A 19,660-nucleotide genomic window follows, 5' to 3' on the forward strand; every position below is an offset into this window, starting at 1 on the left:
AAGTGCATGCACATCCCGCCGGTCGGCAGCTACGCGGCGGTCCGCCTGCAGCGGCACGGCGCCGGGCAGCGGTTGGTCGCAGCGCTTCCGGTCGCAGCGGGCGCGGCGATCTTCCGCTTCAGCGGCCAGATCGTCGGGCGCAACACCGGCGACCGCTGTCTGCAGGTTGGTCAGCAGAGCTTCCTCACGCCAGCCAGCCAAGAGGGCGAGCCTCCGTGGGTCTTCCTCCAGCACTCGTTCCGTCCGAGTGTGCGCATCACGCACCCTCCGCTCGCGCCTCGCGATCCCGATCCTCCGGTGCTGACCGCAACGGCGATCGAGGCGCTCCCGGCCGGCGCGCCGCTCACCTTTGACTACACGCTGCACGAGTATGTGATGCACGGCGACGGCTTTGTCTGCGAGGAGACGGGCCGGCAGGTGCGGGGCTTCCGCTTCCTCGAGCGGGCGGAGCAGGAGGCGGCGCTCCCCCGCGCCATGCGGCACATCCGAAGCCAGCACAGCCAGTTTTTGTTTGGACAGGAGAGTCGGTGCTGACACCCGCCCGACGCGTGTGCCTTTTCGTTGTGCCAAAAAGCCTTGTGCGTTTGTCGGGTGTCGCGCTTGAACACCATGACCTTTGTGCACACCGTGTAAAAGAGGGCGTGCGGCGCGGAGATAGCGCGTAAGCGGGGACGCCCTACGTGGCTGGGTTCACAGCGGTAGGAAAATTGGGGGACCAACTCACGTGAGCTCTGTGTCTTGTTTGCCAACAACATACCAACTCACGGTCGCGGCCTTCCGACTCGCGCCTCCGCCTCACTGGCACTGTAGCCCTTGCCGGTGCGCGTGCTCAGTTGAAGTTCCGGAGTAAAAATTCGAATGCGTTCTCTCCCGGTGACCAAAAAATGTCCACCTCAGAGGCACCTCCGGAGGCAGGCCGCCGCACGCCGGCGACACAGCTCCAGCTGTCGAACTGACCCGCAGGTCCTCTCAGAGCGGGAACTGTGACGAAAAGTGACTGAAGCGGTTGTCAGGAACCATCATACGGATCACATGGTGGCTCTCTCATGACGGGAGACCGCCCGACCACTCCTGGGTGGCACTGCCACCGGTGTCGCTCGACGTCCTGTCGACAGCGTGCCGACAGCGACACAGACCATGTGGGACGCGTCGAGTGTCGACCTCTACTGCTTACCCAGCCTTCGAGTTTATCCTGGCTGTGGTCCCACACCCACTGGTGTCCATCTCAGAGACCGCAGGAGGTCATGAGGGTCGATGGGAGTGCCAACCCCACAATGCCTAAAAACCTAATGCCTAAACCCCCCCTATACAGTAGGAGCCGCCGCAGATACGGCCCGCGAGCCGCAGCGCGTCCAGCGAGACCGTAACGCGCACACGCCGTACCCCGCTCCACACTACCTTCAGGTCGTCGATGTGCTTTTGACGAGGTCGAGGTCCACGCGAGAGAGATTTTTAGCAATACCAAACAACTCTAACACTCACACGTAATTTGGGGCCTGGAGCCCTTTTTTTGTGTTTTCCACGCGAGGAGGACAACACTTTTTGCACTTTGAATGCCGCGTGGGGCTCCTGCCCGTGTCCGGGTGTGGAGATGCGAGGGTCGCCCCCCCTTGCCCCACCACTTTGTGTGTGTGGAAAAAATTACCTTACCTACCTTACCTTACTTTTTTGTCATTATACGGCTTTAGAGAGGTTTCGCGCTCGTGATCGTTGATGAAAACACAGGAACACGAGCGAGCGTGTGCCCTGAAGGGCGGAGAGAGAGAGACCATTCTACGCGTTACCGTACCCTACCTCACTCCTCAGGTCGTAGTTCTCGTAGCCTAGCTGCACTTTGAATGCCGTGGGGCTCCTGTCGTCAGACGTGGAGACGCGAGGGTTGCCCCCCCTTGCCCCACCACCTCGTGTGTGTGGAGAAGTTTACCTTACCTTACCTTACCTTACTCTAAGCGTATGCTGAACGTGTACCGCGGAGCTCCACGCTCCACACCGCGATGGGAGCGGCCCCCGCGCGCGGTTGGCGAGACACACGCACAACTGCGCCAGGCATTCACGCCAAGCTGAACGATTCAACGAGAGTAATGGAAATCTCTGCGCAAGACCAGTAGATCGTTGGGGTAGAGATAGTAGATTAAGACTGGAGATCCTAGCGGATCTCTCACACGGACACGCCCAAGTCTCGCCAGTAGATCCGTCCTGTCCGGTTCCCCATTCAAGACTAAAGATCGAAGATTGAGATTGTGGATTGCAGATCGCTCTGAGCAGCAACAGGGCCAAAATGTGGAGATAGGAGATGGAGAATGCAGATTGTAGATCCTAGCGCCCAGCCATCCGCCCCAGATGTGAGATCGAAGATTGAAAATGGAGGTCGTAGATTGCTGCCGGCGGCGACAGTGGCCAAGTAGAAGATTGGAGATTGGAGATGAGAGATGGTCAGTGTGAATGAATCCAAATTGCATCTCCTTGAAGGTTTGAGCCCCCCTCCTCCCCCGGGCCCCCGAATCGAGATTGGAGATTGGAGATTGGAGATTGAGATCGGAGATCTGATCCGGCCTAAGATGACGACGTTGGAGATTGGAGATTGAAGATGGAGATCGGAGATCTGACTGGATCCCCGGCCTAAGATGACGACGCTGTGGATTAGAGAATATTGGAGATGGGGAGATCGGAGCCCACCCACCCCCTAGAGCCTAGTGGTGTTGATATATGTTTTATAGATTTTTGTTTTTTCCTGTGGTCTGTGCGCGGACGGCCCGGGGAGCCTGCGGCGCCATTTTAATCTGCGCTCCTCTTTATGGCCTGCGGCGCCTGGCTTGAGCTTGGAAGTGTAAACGAGTCCGCCAGGGCGGTCTGCAAACGGAGCGCGCTGCGCGCGCGGTCTATGTACGCGGTCTATGTCGACGAGCCTATTTGCCGAGTTGGCAGCGTGAACCATGATACCGCCCCCAGTTTGGAGTAGACCGCGCGCGCCGCGCAGCGCGCTTCGTGTTTGCAGACCGCCCTGGCGGACTCGTTTACACTTCCAAGCTCAAGCCAGGCGCCGCAGGCCATAAAGAGGAGCGCAGATTAAAATGGCGCCGCAGGCTCCCCGGGCCGTCCGCGCACAGACCTTTATCTAAAAACAAAACAAGAAAATCGATGAGACACCACTAGGGGCTGGAGGGCTCCGATCTCCATCTCTCCAGTACTCTCCAATCTCCAGCGTCGCTATATCTTAGGCCGGATCCAGTCAGATCTCCGATCTCCATCTTCAATCTCCAATCTCCAACGTCGTCATCTTAGGCCGGATTCAGTCAGATCTCCGATCTCCATCTCCAATCTCCAATCTCCACTGTCGATTCGGGGGCCCGGGGGAGGAGGGGGGCTCAAACCTTCAAGGAGATGCGCTATGGACTCATTCACAATGCAAAAGGATCTCCACCCTCTTTTCGCGCCATTTTGCAATCTCCAGTCGGCCCACACGATCTCTAGGCGCCTTTGGCGCGAAGTCAGAATCTCCACCTCTGTCGCAAGATCTCAAGCGACTGCACGCACCAAACGCGAGATCTCAGACTCCTCTCGAGCATCTACACCGGAGAAGATTTGCCTCCACCAGTTCTTCAATCTACTGCAGCTCTTGGCAGGAGATTTGCCACTTAAGAGATCTCTAAAAGGCATCTACGATCTACAGTCCAAGGATCTTCCGATGTTGCGCAGAGATTTCCATGTATGTTCAACGATGCCGCACATGCACAATGAACAACCACAAAGAGACGCAAACGGCGGAGACCGCGGAGAGCGCCGCACACCCCCCGGGCACGACGCGGCGACGCGCTGCGCAAGCTGATACTGGGACCTGTGTGTACCAAAGTGAGTGCCATGACGGAAGTCCGAGCGTGTCCAAGACGTCGGGGAGAGACTGGGGCAGGACTGACAGGCCCGTGAAGCCGCTCACGCCAAGCAGAGCTTCTCGATCCCGCCGGTGGTCGGCTCGGCATGTCGCCTCGCCTGCTGCATGGCTCGTAGGAAAGGCGCGGTGCCGCCGCCGTCGATTTCGAGCGAGTCGCGGAGCAGCGAAGGCCCTCTCCCCAAGGGGCCCGCGGCCTAGGGCTCCCTGCCGGCGGCGCCACCCCGGGCTCCGAGGAGAGAGGGCGGCGGCACGTGCGCGCGCAGGAGGGCGTCGGCGGGGGCGATTGCTTCGGCGGCGAGCGACTCGAGCTCGCTCCGCTGGTCGGAGGCGAGGTGGGAGAGCAGGGCGGAGTGGCGCGCCCCCGGCTCGCTGCTCGCCGCGAGGAGCGAGTCGAGCAGCGAGAGGACCGCCGAGTTTGCGAGCGAGTCGCGCACGCCGCCCCCTCCGCCGCGGTCCGCAGCGACGAGGCAGACGAGCCGCCCGACCAGCGGAGCGACGCCTAACACGCCGACCTCACGTGACCCTTCCTGGAACCGTCTCCGGCCCGCCCTGGCGGAGGAGCGGGCCGCCGTCGGCGTGGGCCGCCTCCGCAGCCTCGGCGAGCAGCACGCGCACGAAGCGAGCGACCGAGCAGCGCAGCACGCGGCCCGGCTGCTCGAGCAGACCGCTCAGCGACCGCCACAGCTGCGGCGAGGTGGCGACGAAGAGGCCTCGCTCGCCGTGCGCGCCGAGGAGGGACGCGAGCAGCTCGAGGAGGACCTAACACCCTCGGGTCATCTCGGGTGATCTCGAGTGATCTCGGAGCGGGGGGGGAGCAGCTCGAGGAGGACCGGCGCCGCCGCCGCGGCGGGGAGAGGCGAGTGCGGCAGCTGCGCGGCCTCGGGGGCTGGGCCGGCACGAGCGAGGTGGCCGAGGTGGAGGATCAGGGAGGAGACGCAGCCGCCGGGCGCGTACGCCGCGGCGAGGAAGGGCGCCTGTGTGGCCAGTGCTGACTCAGTCAGCAACGGCTTTGGTGGCGCGCCTGCGGGGCGAGCCCTCGCACCTCGGCCTCCTCCATCGAGGAGGGGTCGAGGAGGGCGCCGAGCAGCTCTGCGGGCAGAGACAAGGGCGAGCTCAAGGGCGTGGGCAAAGGGTGGGTGGGTGGGTGGGTGGGTGGGGGGGAGGGGGGGGGGGGGGGCGCACCTGCGGCCTGGCGCGCCACGCCCTCGTCGGCGGTGTCGCACAGGCGAGCAGCGAGCAGCTGGGAGGTGGAGGCCGCAGCGGCGGGAGGTGGAGGGGCCGCGGTGCCGCCGGACGCGTCGGGGAGGTGCGACGCGTCGGCCTGCGATGCTGCGGCTGCCTGCTCGGGGGCGGGTGGCAGCCCAGCCTCCGGCGGCCCCGCCTTCAGCTGCGCGACCTCGTCGCTCCGGAGGAGGGACGGGTCGTGGCTGCAGACCGCCGACAAGACGTCGCAGCAGCGCACATGCGCGCCGGCGGGGGCGGATGCCGCGCCGAGCGTGGATCGTGCGGCGGCGAGGAGGCCGAGCGAGGTGAGGCGGCGGTAGACGCGGGCCCGCTCGATCGGGTGGAGCCTACGGCGGCAAGGGGGGCTCGGCCCGTGCGGTCGGAGAGAGGCGAAGGCGCGTCGCAAGTCGAATCGCACCCGGAGGCGAGCGCAGTCAGCTCGCGGACCAAGGACCTGCGGCCGAGGGGAGGCGAGAGGATGGGGAGAGGAGAGCGGTGCCGGCTCGCGCAGCAGGGGGCCAGAGCAGCGCCTCCTGTACCACGGCTACCTCTCGGCTACCTCTCGGCTACCTCTCGGCTACCTCTCGGCTACCTCTCGGCTACATCTCGGCTACATCTCGGGACCAGAGCTGGAGCAGCGCCGCGCCGTCGCCGCCGCGCGCGTGGTGGCGGAGGCTGGAGAGGAGGGCGGAGAGGAAGGGCTCGTCCTAACCTCGGGCAATCTCGGCTAACCTCCGTGTCCGGCCTCGGGGGCAGGGCGGGGAGAGGACGCGGCTCGTCCTGCTGCAGCTTTGCCACGACTGCATGGGCGTTGCCCTGCGCGGCTGCGCTCACTACGTCGGCGACGCCTGCGCGGGGAGGGGGTCGCGGCGTCCGCCACTGCGGGCGAGGGGCGAGGGCAGCGGCGGGGCAGGCGCGGCGCCGTGCTCTGCGAGTCTGGGCAGGAGCGGCAGGACCTGCGAGGAGGGGCGGGGCGGGTGGCGGTGTGGCGTCGCTCGCTCTGTGGCGACGCGAGGCGGCGGGGCACCGAGTCTTGCAGCAGCTGCATCCGGCGCAGGGCCTGCACGAGCGCGAGCCCCTCCTCGTCCTCCCACGCCAGCGGGCAGGGCGGCCAGGCGGGCGAGGCGAGGCGGGCGCGGAAGGCGGTGTTCGCGGCGTCTGTCTCCACGTGTAGCAGCGCGCGCGTTTCGTGCTCCAGCGCGCCAAAGACAAAGGACGCGCCGTCGTCCTTCATGAGCCGCCGCAGCGCAGGCGCCTGTTTGCAGCCCGCAGCCGTGAGGCGACGCCGCCGGCAGCTGCGCCACGAGCCGCCGCGGGCGCGCGTCTGCGAGCGCGAGGAGAAGGGAGGCCACGCGGCCGAAGGCGGCGGGCGGTTCGCCGCTGGACGCCTCCGCGGCGGCGAAGGCGGAGGCGATCGAGGCGATGTAGTCGTCCGCCTCGCCGCCCGCCGACTCGGCCACGATGCCCAGAGCGGAGAGCAGCGAGCCGCCGGGCGGCTCCTCGGGGGGCGAGTAGTTGTCCGAGTAGAGCAGCGAGCCGAGGAGCCGCTCGAGCTCGCAGAGCCCGCCCTCGCTTGCGGGGTCGGGCAGCGGCGCGGGAACCGCGGCGCCGCTGGCCGAGCCCGCCGCCGTCGTCACCACCCCAGCCGCCGCCTGCAGCATCACGATGTCCTCCCACACGCCAGAGGCCTCTTCGGCGGTGTCGAAGTGCATCGCCCACTCGTCGCCGTCGATCGGGAGCGCGTGCAGCACGGTGTCCACCGGCAGGGAAAATCGGATGGCGGCGTCGGGGAGCGTCACAGCAGCGAGCGACGACGCGTGACAGTCCGCAGGAGAGGAGAGCGGCGGGGCGACGACAAGCCTCTGTTGGCGCTCATCAACCTGCTGCCACATGACGCGGCCGGTGCCACGCACGCTCCACCCGGTGCCGCTCGTGTTGACCAGCACCTCGGCCTGCGTGAAGAAGGGCGCGTCCGCGGGATCGGCGAGCATCCGGCCGGAAGCGCGCTGGCTTGTGGAAGCAGGCCGGACTGCGACCAGAGGAAACGCCCGGGCGTGGGAGAAAAAGAATTCGGTAAGCCTCTCACACGCATGGGGGTTTTTCTTTTTCTCTACCCCACAGTTCTGGGGTAGAGCCGTGGCGTCGAGCGCCCGCGGCCACTCCTTAACTTATACACGGCCACTCCTTTCTCAAGCTCTGGCTCTGGCGACGGCCGCATCGTACCGAGGCCACACCCTTGTCTCCGAACCGTCGGCGAACTTTCGCCCGCCGAGAACCGCCGCGCTTCGTTCAATAACGATGAAACGAAGCGCCATAATCAACACAAAATAAGCGTCGGGCGGGAGCACCGACAGCCCGCGGGGCGAGATCTGTTTTATGTTCGTCGTCGCTACGCTCTCGGCCTCGCGCCAGGGCCACGCGTCGAGCCACGCGCGGCGGCCCGCGGAGCTGCTCTCTCTCGTGCGCAGCCCGCTCCCCGAGTACCACATCGAGGAGCACTACCTCCCCGCGCAGCACGATTGGCGCGACGTGGGTGGCAAGAGCTACGTGACCGCCGATGTGAACCAGCACATACCCGAGTACTGCGGCTCGTGCTGGGTCCACGGGACGGTGGCCGCGCTCAACGACCGCGTCAAGGTGATGCGGGGCGGCGCCTTCCCCGACGTGATGCTCTCACGCCAGGCGCTGATCAACTGCATCCCCGACGACTCTCGCAACAAGTCCAAGCCGCCGCCCGGCTGCAACGGGGGCGACGCGTGGATGGTGCACTCATACCTCACCAACAGCACGGTGGGCGACGAGACGTGCCAGCCGTACGAGGCGCGCAACGGCGTGTGCAACCTCGCGGGGGTGTGCCGCAACTGCGCGTCCGACAAGAAGGAGGGCTGCTGGGGAGTGCCTTCCTTCACCGGGTTCGGCGTGTCCGAGTACGGCACGGTGTCGGGCGAGAAGGCCATGATGAAGGAGATCCTCGCCCGTGGGCCCATCGTCTGCGGCGTCGTCTCCGACGGCCCCTTCCTCCACAACTACAGCCAGAATGCGGGCAAGCACGAGGGCGTCTACATTGACCGGTCGAAGCACACGCCCGACGACATCGACCACGACGTGTCGGTCACCGGCTGGGGCGTCACCCGCAGCGGCGTCAAGTACTGGATCATCCGCAACTCCTGGGGCACGTACTGGGGCGAGGGCGGCTGGTTCCGCCTCGAGCGCGGCATCAACTCGCTGATGATTGAGGAGCAGTGCGACTGGGCGGTCCCGAGCTTTGGCCAGCTCGAGGAGCGCCTCGACGGCCCTCGGGGCCTGCTGGGCGACTACAATGACGGGCTGCGCGCGACGAGCATGGACGCGTCGCAGCGGCCGACCCGCACCTGGCCGATTGGCTGGGCCGGCCTCAGCCTCCTGCAGAGCGAGCAGCCGTCGCTCTTCCAAGCGCCGCCCGCCGCGCCCGCCACCTCGAGGGTGCAGCTCCTCGCCGCCGGCGCCGCGGGCTTCGCGGTGGCCGTGGCCGCGATGCTCGCGGCGGGCGGCCACAAGTTCTGGGTGGTTCGGCGCCCGGTCAAGGAGGAGGAGGCGCTCACCACTCCGTATGCCGCGCATTGATCGCAACGCGCGCTTCCACCGGCGCTTCTTTTCTCGACCGGAGGGACACACGGCCGGGTGACACGCAACTACTCGATCGCGGATTGACCCCGGCAGCGCGGGCCAGGAGCCACGCGCGCACCCATGCAGGGGGGTGCGGGGTCTCTCTCACTCTCTCATCCAGAGCGCGACCGTCGCGCGCGTGCGGGCGCGGCACCAGCTGCACCAGCGACGCACTCCGCCGTATTGTTTTACGTATCGAGAAAAGAATTTTACCACCGAAAGTGGTCGCACAGGCACGAAAAAAAGCTCTTAAAAAGAAAAAAACCAGCTGAAGTTCGATCGCCAATCGCGGCCACCATCCTCGGTGCCACCGCTGCTTCTGCTGCCCGCGATCGTCCTGGTTTCTATCGCGTCCGTCAACTTCTTTTGACTCGCCTCTGATGGCGACTCCGGCCGCCGCCAGCGACTGGATTCGCTACTGGGACGAGGCGTCCAGCGACTACTACTACCACCGGCCGGCGACGGGAGAGACGAGCTGGGAGCAGCCCGACCGCTGGATTTGCGGCGAGGGCTACGATTCGTCGGAGGACTCGGCACGCCGCTCCCGGGCCGGCAGCTCGCTCCCACTGGAGGACGAGGACGATGTCGACGCGCCCGAGGAGGACCTCTTTGTTGTCCGCGCCTCGCTCAGCGGGCCGCCGCCTCTTCCTGCCGGCGGGCCGCCGCCCCTCTCATTGGGTGCTCCGCCGCCGCTTCCTGTGGCGGCGGCAGAGCCCTCCTCGGCGCAGCGAGAGGAGCGACGCCGCAGGGTCCTGGGCGAGATCCTGTCGACGGAGCGGACGTATGTGGCCGCGCTCCAGACGCTCGAGAAGGTTTACATGGTCCCGATGCGTATGGTCGCCGACGCGGGAGCGAAGGTTGCCATCTTTTCGCACGCGGACCTGGACACGGTCTTCCTTAATCTGGACGTCCTCCTGAAGCTGCACGCCCGCTTTCTTGAGCGGCTCGAGCAGGAGGAGGCGAGCGGCCACTTTGGCGCGATCCTCTCGGGCGCGGCCAAGGACATCAAGGGCTGCTACACGAGGTACATCTCCAACTACGCGCAGGCGGAGGCGCACATCTCCGCGCTCGCGAGCAAGGCGCCCGACAAGCACCGCTACCTCGAGGTGTGCAAGTCGCACCCCGACGCGGGAGGGCTCGACGTGCGCTCCTTCCTCATCCAGCCCATCCAGCGCGTGCCGCGCTACCGGTGAGCCCCTCCCCAGATGGAGCTCTGTCGACCTGCGCGGCCTCGCGCCACCCCGCTCCGCCGCGGCGGCGCCCCCCTCCCCGCAGGCTGCTGCTCGAGGAGCTGCTTGCGCACACCGAGCCGGGCCACCCGGACGAGGCGGACTTGCGGGAGGCGCTCGCCCGCATCCGCGAGGTGCCGCCTTCGCACGCCGACAAGGAGATGCGGCGAGCCACACCCCATCAAGCCTCCGTTCTGAACCCCGCCGCGCAGGTGGCCGCCTTCATCAACGAGGAGACGCGCGTGTCGGCCACGCTCTGCAAGCTGCGCGAGATCGCGCGGCGCTTCGCGCAGCCGGAGGCTCGGGAAGACGCGACCAGGGGGGGGGGGGGGCGCGCTCCTGCAGCACACGCGCGCCCTGACACGTCCGGACGGCTGCGCCGCTCAGGTGCTCGAGAAGAGCCTCGTGCGGCAGGGGCGCGCCTTCGTGCGCGAGGGCGAGCTCACCAAGGTGAGGCTCGCGCACCGGCAGCGGCGCAAGGCCGTCCTCTCCTCCGCGTCCCGTGCTCGTCTCCCTCTGCGGCACGCGTCGGGGGGACGTGTCTTGGACGTGTCCTCTCTAGGTCTTCCTCTTCTCCGACCTGCTCGTGTACGGCGTGCCCACCGGGCGCGGCTACGTCCAAAAGGGCCAGATCCCCCTCGGCGAGGGGACGCGGGTGAGAGAGAGAGAGTCGCCGCGCACGCAGCACCCGGCGCACAGACACGTCCCAGACGTGCCGCCCCCCATCTCGCCCCCCCATCGCACGTCCCGTAGGTCGAGCGGCTGCCGCGCACGGAGCACCTGACGCACGGGTTCGCCGTCGTCGACGGGCACGGCAAGGGGTACACGTGGCACGGCGAGTCGGAGGCCGAGACGGGGGAGTGGTTCGAGGAGGTGCGGCGGGCGGGGCGGGGCACGTCCACGACAACATGCACACCCGTCGACATGCACTTTGTCCATGTCCCACAGGTGCAGCGGGCGGTGCGCGCCTGCCAGCCGGAGCGGCGACCGAGCTCCTTCGACGCGGTCGCGGCCCTGTGTCGCGCCGGCTGTGGCCAACGCCACCGAGCGCCGAGTGCCCCGGTGCCCGCCCGTAGGTTGCGATCCTTGCGATGGTGGCGCGGAAGACGGCGCTCGAGCACTTCACGGCGGCCAAGGCGGGCTGCACGCTGATCAAGTTCAACCACCGCGACGGCCGGTCGAGCCCCCGGTGGGTGCGGATCTCTGCGGACGGCAGCGCCATCTGCTGGGGCGACACCAAGTCCAAGGAGTGCAAGTCGATGATGGCGCTCTCCAAGGCGGTCGCGCTGATGCACGGCGCCAAGAGCGCGGCCTTCTACCGCGCGCAGGGCGCCAAGAAGGACCGGGACTGGCTCTGCTTTTCGCTCCTCTTCCGTGGGCGCACGCTCGACTTCGCGGCGACCACCGCCGAGGGGCTCTTCACCTGGTACCTCGCGCTGGCGGCGCTGGTCGGGCCGCGCTCGAGTGAGCCGATCCTCGACGAGGAGGCGCTGCGCGCGCGCGTCGCGGAGATGATCTAGGCGCGGCCGTGTGTGGGAGCTCCCTTGGGAGGACTGGCACAGGCGTCAGGCGGTCTTAGGGAGAGGGGAGCGCGGGGGCGGGCAGAAGGGGGCGGGGGGGGGGGGGGGGCTGCGCGAAGTGCTATCAGGCCGTAGATGTGCGCCAGGGACGTGCGTAAGAGATAGCCCTAGAGATACGTGAGCCGTACGAGGTATGTGTGGCTACGGCGCAGGCCCGCCGCGGCTTCGTCTGGGGCTGCGCGGAGCTGTGCGGCCTCTTCGGAGAGTTTTCATTTTCTTTTTCGTTTTGATTTTGTCGTGTGTCATCTCCATGTCCATGTATGTACAACAATAACATCTCATGTCCTGCACAAACAGTAGTCAGCACCTCGTGCGGCCCACACGTATAAACTCTCGTAATCCACCCCGCGCTCCGCCGCGGCTGCCGGAGAGCTGGAGGTCGCCACCCCCTCACTGTCACATCCTGTCACTTCTTCGCGCACCGGACCGCCCACCCCTAGGCCCACCCTCGCCCTCCCCGCATCGCCACACACTCAACACGCTAGTCTGCGCCCCAGCCCTCTCCCGGCCCGACCCGCCGGTTGATCGAGAAGTATCCCTGCTGCGTGCGCACCACTCTGATGGAGGCGCAGTTGCCGAAGCCGGCAAGCTCGTCCATGCTGTGCGGGAGCGAGGCCGATGTGAGGCCGAGTGGGGCCGAGTGAGGGAGGCTGGGTGGCGGCGGGGGTGGTGTTGGGGGCGTGCGGCCGAGAGGCCCGCAAGGGCTGTGGCGGGGAGTGAGGGCGAGGGACGTCAGCGAGGCCTGCCTGCAGAGAAGGTCGAGGGACTCGTCGGCCGCAGAGTCGCCCTCTGCGAGGGGCGGCCCCTCAGGCCCCTCGCAATAGAGCACTTCGAAAGAGCCGAAGGGCGGCTCGAGCGGCCCGAGCAACTGCAGCGGAGGCGCACTCTCGAGCGACACGCCCAGCGCCTGCCTCGGCAGCAGCCGCACGCCCCGGATCTTGAGGTCGACGGTCGCTGGCTTGCCCTCGCGGCGAGCAAAGGAGGTGACCACGCGCTGCTGCAGCCGGTCGCCCTTGAGGTTGGAGAAGAGCGAGGTCGCCCACTCACGCGGCTCGTACTCGATCACATTCTCGATCGTGCCCTCTCTTTCGCTGATCCGCTGCCCGATCCGCGAGCACCGCACGAAAGGCCCCGCCTGCGCATCGAGGCCGAGGATATCGGGCGCGTCGGTGTACACCAGCTCCCAGTCGCCGCCAATGTCGGGGACGGCCTGCTGCGCCGGCGCGGCCTTTGCCAGCACGTCTATCGCCGCCGCCACCGCTTTTCGGTCCGCAGGCTTTGCAGAGAAGCCGCGGTCGAGCGGCGCGATTGCGTTTAGCAGCGCGGCTCTGGGAGTCGCGACAGCAACGGCGGCGAGCACGACGGAGAGCGCCATGTCGGGGGTTCCCTCGCGGTAAATTTCCGCTTCAAGAATTCTGCTTCAAGAATAAAGAATTTTCGGATGAGCTCCATCGCACACGCACGATGAACTACAGGTAGTGGGGAAGGCAGCCTCGATTGCCATACAGACATGGGTGCGAAACAACGACAAGACCAAGGCACGGGCAGAGGAACGAGAGAAGAATATAGGGTGGATAAAGCGCCTGTTCACGGCATGGAGGGTGAGCCACACCGAACGTACCGAGCGAAGGGCCGAGCGGAAGGAGGACGGGGAAGATGACTCAGAGGAGGACGAACCAGTGGAAATTCAGTCGTCAGATGTCACGATGCATCCGAAGGGGACCCCAGCGCCAGCATCATCCGTAGAGGCACGAGTGTTCGAAGAGAGAGTGGACCTGAGCAACAACATGACGTGTAGGCAAATGATCGGAGTGGGAGTCAGAAATGTGGTCCTTGCGCGAGGGGAGCTTGATAGACTCGAGGGGCCAGGATACGCCGCGAGGAGGACGGAGTTGCGCAAGGCGAAAGAAGCCGCGAGAACAAGGGACCGGCAGGCGGCGGCGTCGCAGGACGAGGCAGAAGAGAACGACGCGACAGAGGAGGAAGTGACAAGGGAGAGACCGACGAGAGTGGGACGGCCGCGAGGTGGCATGAAGGTTGCAGCGAGAAGCGGCGAGAGACTGCGAAAAGAGATACGAAGAGGCAGACCCCCCAGGGTGGGCGACGGCTAGCGCACCACACCCTCCTCTCCTTAAAATCCCTGTGTGGTGGCGGCGTGCCGTTCTCCCAACCTGGTTTGTGGAGCTCCCACACATTACCTAGAGAGCACGGCATTCGGGGCCATGATCTCGGTTCCGCACTGGACTTTTTTTGTAGTGGAGAGAATTCAGGAATCTTTCTGCTCTGGCAGGCAGCTGCATCATCCCCCTTTACTTCAATCAGCTGTGTACACTCAAGTGCTAGTACTGTCTGAATAGCTGTCTAGACGCTCCGATTTTGCTGTCTGGACGCTGTCTGGACACTGTCTGGACGCTGTCTGGACGCTGTCTGGACGCTGTCTGGACATGGAAGATCGCGTGAGGTGTGAATAGACCTGCAGACAGGAATCATACTCTGATACTCAACAACACGTCAGCCAAATGTGAGCGAAGATTCGCTGCCACTGTTGCTGCTGTTGCTTGGGCGGCGAGAAGCGCCGTGTTTGCGGCGTCTGTCGCGGAGGAGGGAGGGCGGTCCGGCGGCGATGGGAAAGGACGGCGTGGCGGCGGCGCAAGCGCGTTCGGTCGCGCGCGCCCCGAGGCCGCCGTCGTGGGTGCAGCGTGCGTGCCTGACTGAACTGCTGGGCTCGCGCTTTGCCCAATGCGCAGCGGCGGGTCGGCGTGGCTACTGCCGGCCCGCAGCTTCTTCATCGGCGGCGCGGGGCTCGCGGCTGCAGCATGGAACCCGACCAATGCGTGCCCACGCTTGCTCTGCCCTTTCCGCAGCATCGTTGCGACGTCGGCGTTGCCTTCCACAGTTGCCGCCACCGTTGCTGCTCTGACTCTTCGCGGGCACTTTTGGGGGAACCCTTCTGTGAAGAGGGCCTGTCTAGACAGCTGTCTAGACAGCTGTCAAGACAAAACTACAAGTTCAAACTTCAAGTTCTCAAGTTCTCTTAGTTCTGCTGTCTAGACGCACCCCCCCCCCCCAATGGCAAGTAAAGAAAGCGGCATGTGGGTGGGTGGGTGGGTGGGTGGGGAGTGGCCTCGGCAGCGCCAGGGGTGCTGTCAGGGGTCGTCCAGCCACGACTACGAGACTTTACTGTGAATAGTGGAGCCATGTGCCACTGTCTGGACGCTGTCTGGACGCTGTCTGGACGCTGTCTGGACGCTGTCTGGACACTGTCTGGACAGGCTCAGGGCTGTCTAGACATGTGTGGGAGCTCCACAAACCAGGTTTCCCATCCCTCCCTTGGGTTGTGTGTTTTCTTTCTTTCTTTCTGCACGATTCACACAAAAACACAAGGAAACCAAGACGCACAAGCTCAGACAGTCGAGAAAGGACGATTCACACAACAGGCAAAGCGCGGACGACGGCTTCTAATAATAGAAGCCGTCGTCCTCACAGATGGATCGAGAGAGATCGGGTGAATGAGGAAGCGACGCGACTGATGCACAGCCTACGACCTAGTGTGGCGCGAAGGGGAGGAGAGGCGCGGCGGGGCCAGCGGCGAGTCCGGGTCCTGCTCCCCTCCCACCTCGTGGGAAGCAAGGGCTAGGTCCCCCCCCCGGAGGGTGGTAGACGATCGGCGCGTGGAGCAGCGGCTAGAACGGCCGCAGGTCATGGGGCCGCCCCCGAGGCTCCACACCAGGTGTTGCGGCCGCCAGTACCGCCACCGTACCCGCCCCCTCCGCCACCGCCTCCACCCCCGCCGCCGGCGTGGCCGCCACCGCCCGGACCCACACGAACCTTCATGGGGAACCCGGAGCCGCCCCCGTCGGAGGCTGGGCTACCCGAGGGAGGGGACCGAGGGAGGGGAGGTGCCGCGAGACGACAGCGGGTCTGTCGGCGAACCGGAAGGCCAAGACCGGAGGGCCCCGAGTGCGACCTGGAGTCAACTGTCGGAGGGGGTGAGAGTCGAGCTGGCTCGGCCAGTCGGCCTCTGCGCACTACGAGTGGAGAGTCGGGACATACGAGCTCACCGGGGGTATAGACCCGTCGCGGCGGCAGCCGGACCATCGTGAACCACGGCAAGGGGGCCACGCCTCCCCGAGATCGATGAGGAGTCGGCGGAAGGGGGGGGGCGAGCCGAGTACGATATTAATAGAGAGGCCGCGGGTGCGAGCGCGATTCGTCGACCAGGGACGGCAGGGAGCGATGACCCGTCCTCCCGGGGAGGGGCGGCGACACGACCCAACGCCGCCGCCCTCGCCCGGGGAGTTGGGCACGGGATCGCCATCGGCAGGGTCAACGGAATCAGGCAGAGAGGACGAGACGGCGACGGGGCCGCGGCCGAAGAAGTATAAGAGGGGAAGGCGGGCTCCGCAGCCGCTGCCCAACCAGCGGAAAGCGAGCCGGGAGGAGGACCGGGAGGAGAGGGGAGCCCCTCCGAATCGAGGGTGGGGAGGCCGAACGGAGGGGCCCTGAGGGGGAAGCCGGTGGCGGCGATTGCGTCGAGGGAGCAGAGGCCGGTGACGGCGAGGCGACTGCCCGACTGACGAAGCGGGCGCCGCGGCCGGCGGTGCGGCAGAGGGCTGCAGCGGCATCGACGGCGAAGCAGCGTGCTGCGTCGACAGCGTGGCGCGCCGCGGCGACAGAGTTGGGGCCAGCGCAGCCGAGGCGAGCGCGGCCTGGACTGGCGGCGAGCGCGAGAGCACCGACGACGGCGACGGCAGCGCCCGTGATCGCGGCTCCGTGGGCGGCGAGGGCGAGCAGGAGCAGGCTCACTCGGGATGTGAGGCAGCCCAGCTGAGTGTCTTGTGAGTTTGTGTGTCTGTGTGTCGCTCGCGCGTGTCGTCGTCTTCTGTCCCGCGTCCACCCATTCAGAACGCGTTGGTGTCCAGTCCGAGCTAGACTGTTCTTCACCTTTCTACCTCACACGGACCACGGAGTGCTCCAGGCTCTGTCGCAGTCAAGATGTCATCGTCTGTATATCGGCCGGGTTCAGTCACGAGTGTAGAGGATGCAGAGTGGAGAGCACTCCGTGTGAGCTGTGAGCTGGTGTAGAGAGAGAGAGATGTGTTGAGCGCTGCAAGAGCTGTTGGTGGTGTTAGGTAGAGCATGCTGTAGGATGGACCTGACCACAGGGGGTGAAGTCTGTCTCGACTCTCGTCGTTGAAAATGCCGTGCGTGTTGGTCGGTTCTCCCTTCAGCCCCCCCATCCGCCCGACCCGGGCAGCGGCTAGAGCCGTACTGACCGGTAGGGGGCCCGGGTGTGGGAAACGCCCCGCGCCGCTAGATTAGATCCTAGTACACACCGTACCGCACCACTGCTTCACTGTCTCACCGTCTGACTACTGTCTCAGGGTGCCCACGCAGCACGCAGAGAGCATGTCCTCGTTCACCCAAGCGTGGTGCTGTTGGAAGAGGGCTGTGGCGTCCGTGCCGGCCGCGTCGAGAAGCGCGTCCACACCTCCCGGGTGGTACCGGAGGTAGGGCGAGACGTTGTACACCTTGCCGCGAACCGCCATCCACGAGTCCTCGGGCGTGGTGTGCGAGGCCACGTCGGCGAGTGACCACTTCGGCCACGCCTCCTCCTCCTCCTCGTCGAGCGGCCCGACTCCGCCGGTGAGGTCCGCGCCCCTGCTCAGCCGCAGCCACGCGGCCAGGCCGAAGCCGGGCTCGAGCACAACTTTGCCGCGAGCCTAATTAGTAGTTGATTAGTAGTGAATTAGTAGTGACTTAGTAGTGAATTAGTAGGGCTCGAACACAACTTTGCCGCGAGCCTTCTCGAGCCGCCCAAGGCGCGGCGCTGCTTCTCCCAGCCTCGCCAGCTGCACAGCCTCGCACGCGATCCCTCCCGACGCGCACGCCGTCTGCCGCACGACCCGCCACGCGCCGGGCGGGTAGCGGCGCGACGCCTTGACCACCGCGGCGGCGACGCCTAACGTCGATGTTCACTAACGACTCCTTGATGGCTCATTCCCAACACCTCGACGGCCGCACCGCGGCCGACGCCTCCCGGCCCCGCGTTGCCGACGAGCAGGCAGCGGCCGCCGGGCCGGACGAGCACCGCGAGGGCGGAGAGGAGGGCGCCGACGTCGAGCCGGGCGTGCAGCATCCTACTCATGCCATCTCGTGTGGTGGGTGGTGCTGCACCCCTCCCTGGGCGTCGAGCCGGGCGGTGCAGCGTCCCGGACGGCAGGCCGGCTACGCATCTCAGGAAGTGTCTAGGAAGTGTCTAGGAAGTGTCTAGGAGCTGTCCCGAACGGCAGGTCTAGGAAGTGTCTAGGAAGTGTCTAGGAGCTGTCCCGAACGGCAGGTCGGCGAGCACGCAGTCCACGCTCGCGCGAGGGAGGCCCACCTCTCCCCCCAGCCGCGCCTACTCCTCCGAGCGGCGCGTCACCGCGCGAGGGGCCGTGGAGACGGCACTCATTTCCCCCCCGCCCCGCGCCGCGTCGCCGCAGTGCACCGTCACCCTCCCGCGCAGGCGCGGCGCGGCGGCGGCGGCGTTTGCGCGCGCGGCGTCGCACGCCGCAGGGTCGAGGTCGACAGAGTGGGCGGTGACGGAGGCGAGGAGCGCCGCCTCGATGGCGAGGATGCCTGCGCGCGGCGCGAGGGCTGTGGAGAGAGAGTGAAGAGAGCTGTGGGGAGAGAGAGAGTGCGCAGGGGCGCGTGCCGACGCCGCCCGTCGGGTCGAGGAGAACCTCGCCGTCCGCCTACCGGGAGACGGCTCCGGGGAAGCGTCCGAGGGGGCGAGTCGAGGCGAGCAGGGCAGCACCTCGCCGCTCGCCGGCGCGAGGAGGCGGGCGAGCAGCGCGGCCCTGTGCGGCCGCATGTGCGCCCGCTCTCCGCGCACGAGCCACTGCCTCGGCTCCATCGGCAGCGGGTCTGACTTGCGGGGCGAAAAGGGAGGCAGCAGCGCGCCAATCAGGAGCGAGCGGTTGACGAGCAGCGCGAGGACGCACACGTCGGGGGCCTCGAGGTCGACCCGCCACGAGGGCTGCAGCGCGCTGACGGCTGCGCCGAGCGCGCTGCTCAGCGCGCGGCTGTCAAAGTCGTGCTGGCCGGCGCGGAGCGAAGCGATGCGGAAGGAGGGCGCGGAGGGGGGGAGAGGAGCGGCGTGCGCGGCGTGCGTGCGCATCGCCGACCGCCAGCGCTCCTCGCTCACGCTCCCAACGGCAGCGGCGAGAACGTCGCCATCCTCCACCTCGCACCGCACCACGACGGCGAGGGCCGCCTGCAGCACCGGCGCCGAGAGGGCGCGCGCAGCGAGCGGCTCTTGCCGGGACGCGACGAGGATGCCGAGGCCACCCGCCGAGCCAAACGACTCGCCCTTTCGGGCGGTCGGGGCGGGCAGCGCGCTGGCCCGCAGCCCGCACTCGCTCGCGAGGGCGTCGAGGGCGACAGACTCGAGGCCTGCCGTCGTGAGGAGGGCGTAGTCGTGCATTAGGACGACGGCAGCGAAAGCGGCGTCGCAGGCGAACGCCACGGGCGGTGACCGAGCGATATATAGCGCGCGAGAGGGCGCCCCAGCTTGGGCGCCGGGAGCAGGTGTATTCTTTTTTTGCTTGGGCGGCCCTGATGCTGAAATTCTGGAAAAACCTCCTGCGGTGCCCCTACCTACCTACCTACCTACCTACCCTACTTATGGGAAACTAAAAAAGAAATCACCGGATGGGTGAAGGTGGGGTACTATACCAACTGAAGTGATGGTTGGTGGTACTCTCCTGCAACCACAGTCCTTCCTGTGACATAGGTAGGAATCCGCGCCCCCCCCGCAAGGCGCGCGATACACAATCCTATCTCTCTCCAGCCCGATGTGAGCAAAGACCTCTCGCGCGCGCGTGAACAGGGCGGGGAGTCGGGTGGGTCATCGGCGTAGCTAGACCTAGAGGCCCCATCACCGATGTCGTCGAGTGGGATGGTTGTACCTCCTCCGTTAATAACCACGTCGTCGCCCACGGTGCTGCTCTCCCCGTCGTCTGCGTCCGTTGGGATAGATGCGTCTTGCCACTCCGGAGCGCCGCAATCCCTCGCGCCGCTCCTGCCGAGGTCAGCTTGCTTATCGACGT

At 66.3% G+C, this 19,660-nt stretch overlaps 5 protein-coding genes across 5 annotated transcripts; 2 read left to right on the top strand and 3 right to left on the bottom strand.

Moving 5' to 3' along the window:
• Positions 1-3,600: 3,600 nt before the first annotated feature.
• Positions 3,601-7,205, bottom strand: EMIHUDRAFT_454999 (hypothetical protein; the record flags this gene model as incomplete). Its single annotated transcript, XM_005789433.1, has 9 exons — positions 3,601-4,416; positions 4,505-4,648; positions 4,932-4,978; positions 5,072-5,460; positions 5,532-5,567; positions 5,951-6,069; positions 6,141-6,368; positions 6,466-7,065; positions 7,200-7,205. The coding sequence occupies 9 exons, from the start codon at positions 7,203-7,205 to the stop codon at positions 4,084-4,086; spliced, it is 1,902 nt and encodes a 633-aa protein (XP_005789490.1). The 3' UTR covers positions 3,601-4,083.
• A 410-nt stretch (positions 7,206-7,615) lies between these two features.
• Positions 7,616-8,377, top strand: EMIHUDRAFT_44342 (hypothetical protein; the record flags this gene model as incomplete). The annotated part of the gene is made up of 1 exon (XM_005789434.1): positions 7,616-8,377. A coding segment is annotated over one exon (762 nt), but the record flags the coding sequence as incomplete, so codon positions are not given.
• Positions 8,378-9,138: 761 nt separating this feature from the next.
• EMIHUDRAFT_110068 (hypothetical protein) lies at positions 9,139-11,507 on the top strand (the record flags this gene model as incomplete). The annotated part of the gene is made up of 8 exons (XM_005789435.1): positions 9,139-9,947; positions 10,034-10,121; positions 10,200-10,229; positions 10,375-10,437; positions 10,550-10,642; positions 10,741-10,860; positions 10,936-10,947; positions 11,064-11,507. 8 exons carry the CDS (start codon positions 9,139-9,141, stop codon positions 11,505-11,507), a joined length of 1,659 nt encoding a protein of 552 aa, XP_005789492.1.
• Positions 11,508-12,048: 541 nt separating this feature from the next.
• Positions 12,049-12,942, bottom strand: EMIHUDRAFT_226054 (hypothetical protein; the record flags this gene model as incomplete). Its single annotated transcript, XM_005789436.1, has 2 exons — positions 12,049-12,124; positions 12,299-12,942. 2 exons carry the CDS (start codon positions 12,940-12,942, stop codon positions 12,049-12,051), a joined length of 720 nt encoding a protein of 239 aa, XP_005789493.1.
• Positions 12,943-16,880: 3,938 nt separating this feature from the next.
• On the bottom strand, positions 16,881-19,035 carry EMIHUDRAFT_455000 (hypothetical protein; the record flags this gene model as incomplete). The annotated part of the gene is made up of 7 exons (XM_005789437.1): positions 16,881-16,892; positions 16,991-17,290; positions 17,360-17,529; positions 17,592-17,707; positions 17,897-17,967; positions 18,040-18,188; positions 18,309-19,035. 7 exons carry the CDS (start codon positions 19,033-19,035, stop codon positions 16,881-16,883), a joined length of 1,545 nt encoding a protein of 514 aa, XP_005789494.1.
• Between the last annotated feature and the right edge of the window lie 625 nt (positions 19,036-19,660).

The sequence above is a fragment of the Emiliania huxleyi genome (assembly GCF_000372725.1).
Source record: "Emiliania huxleyi CCMP1516 chromosome Unknown EMIHUscaffold_129, whole genome shotgun sequence".
NCBI classification, from domain to species: Eukaryota; Haptophyta; order Isochrysidales; family Noelaerhabdaceae; genus Emiliania; species Emiliania huxleyi.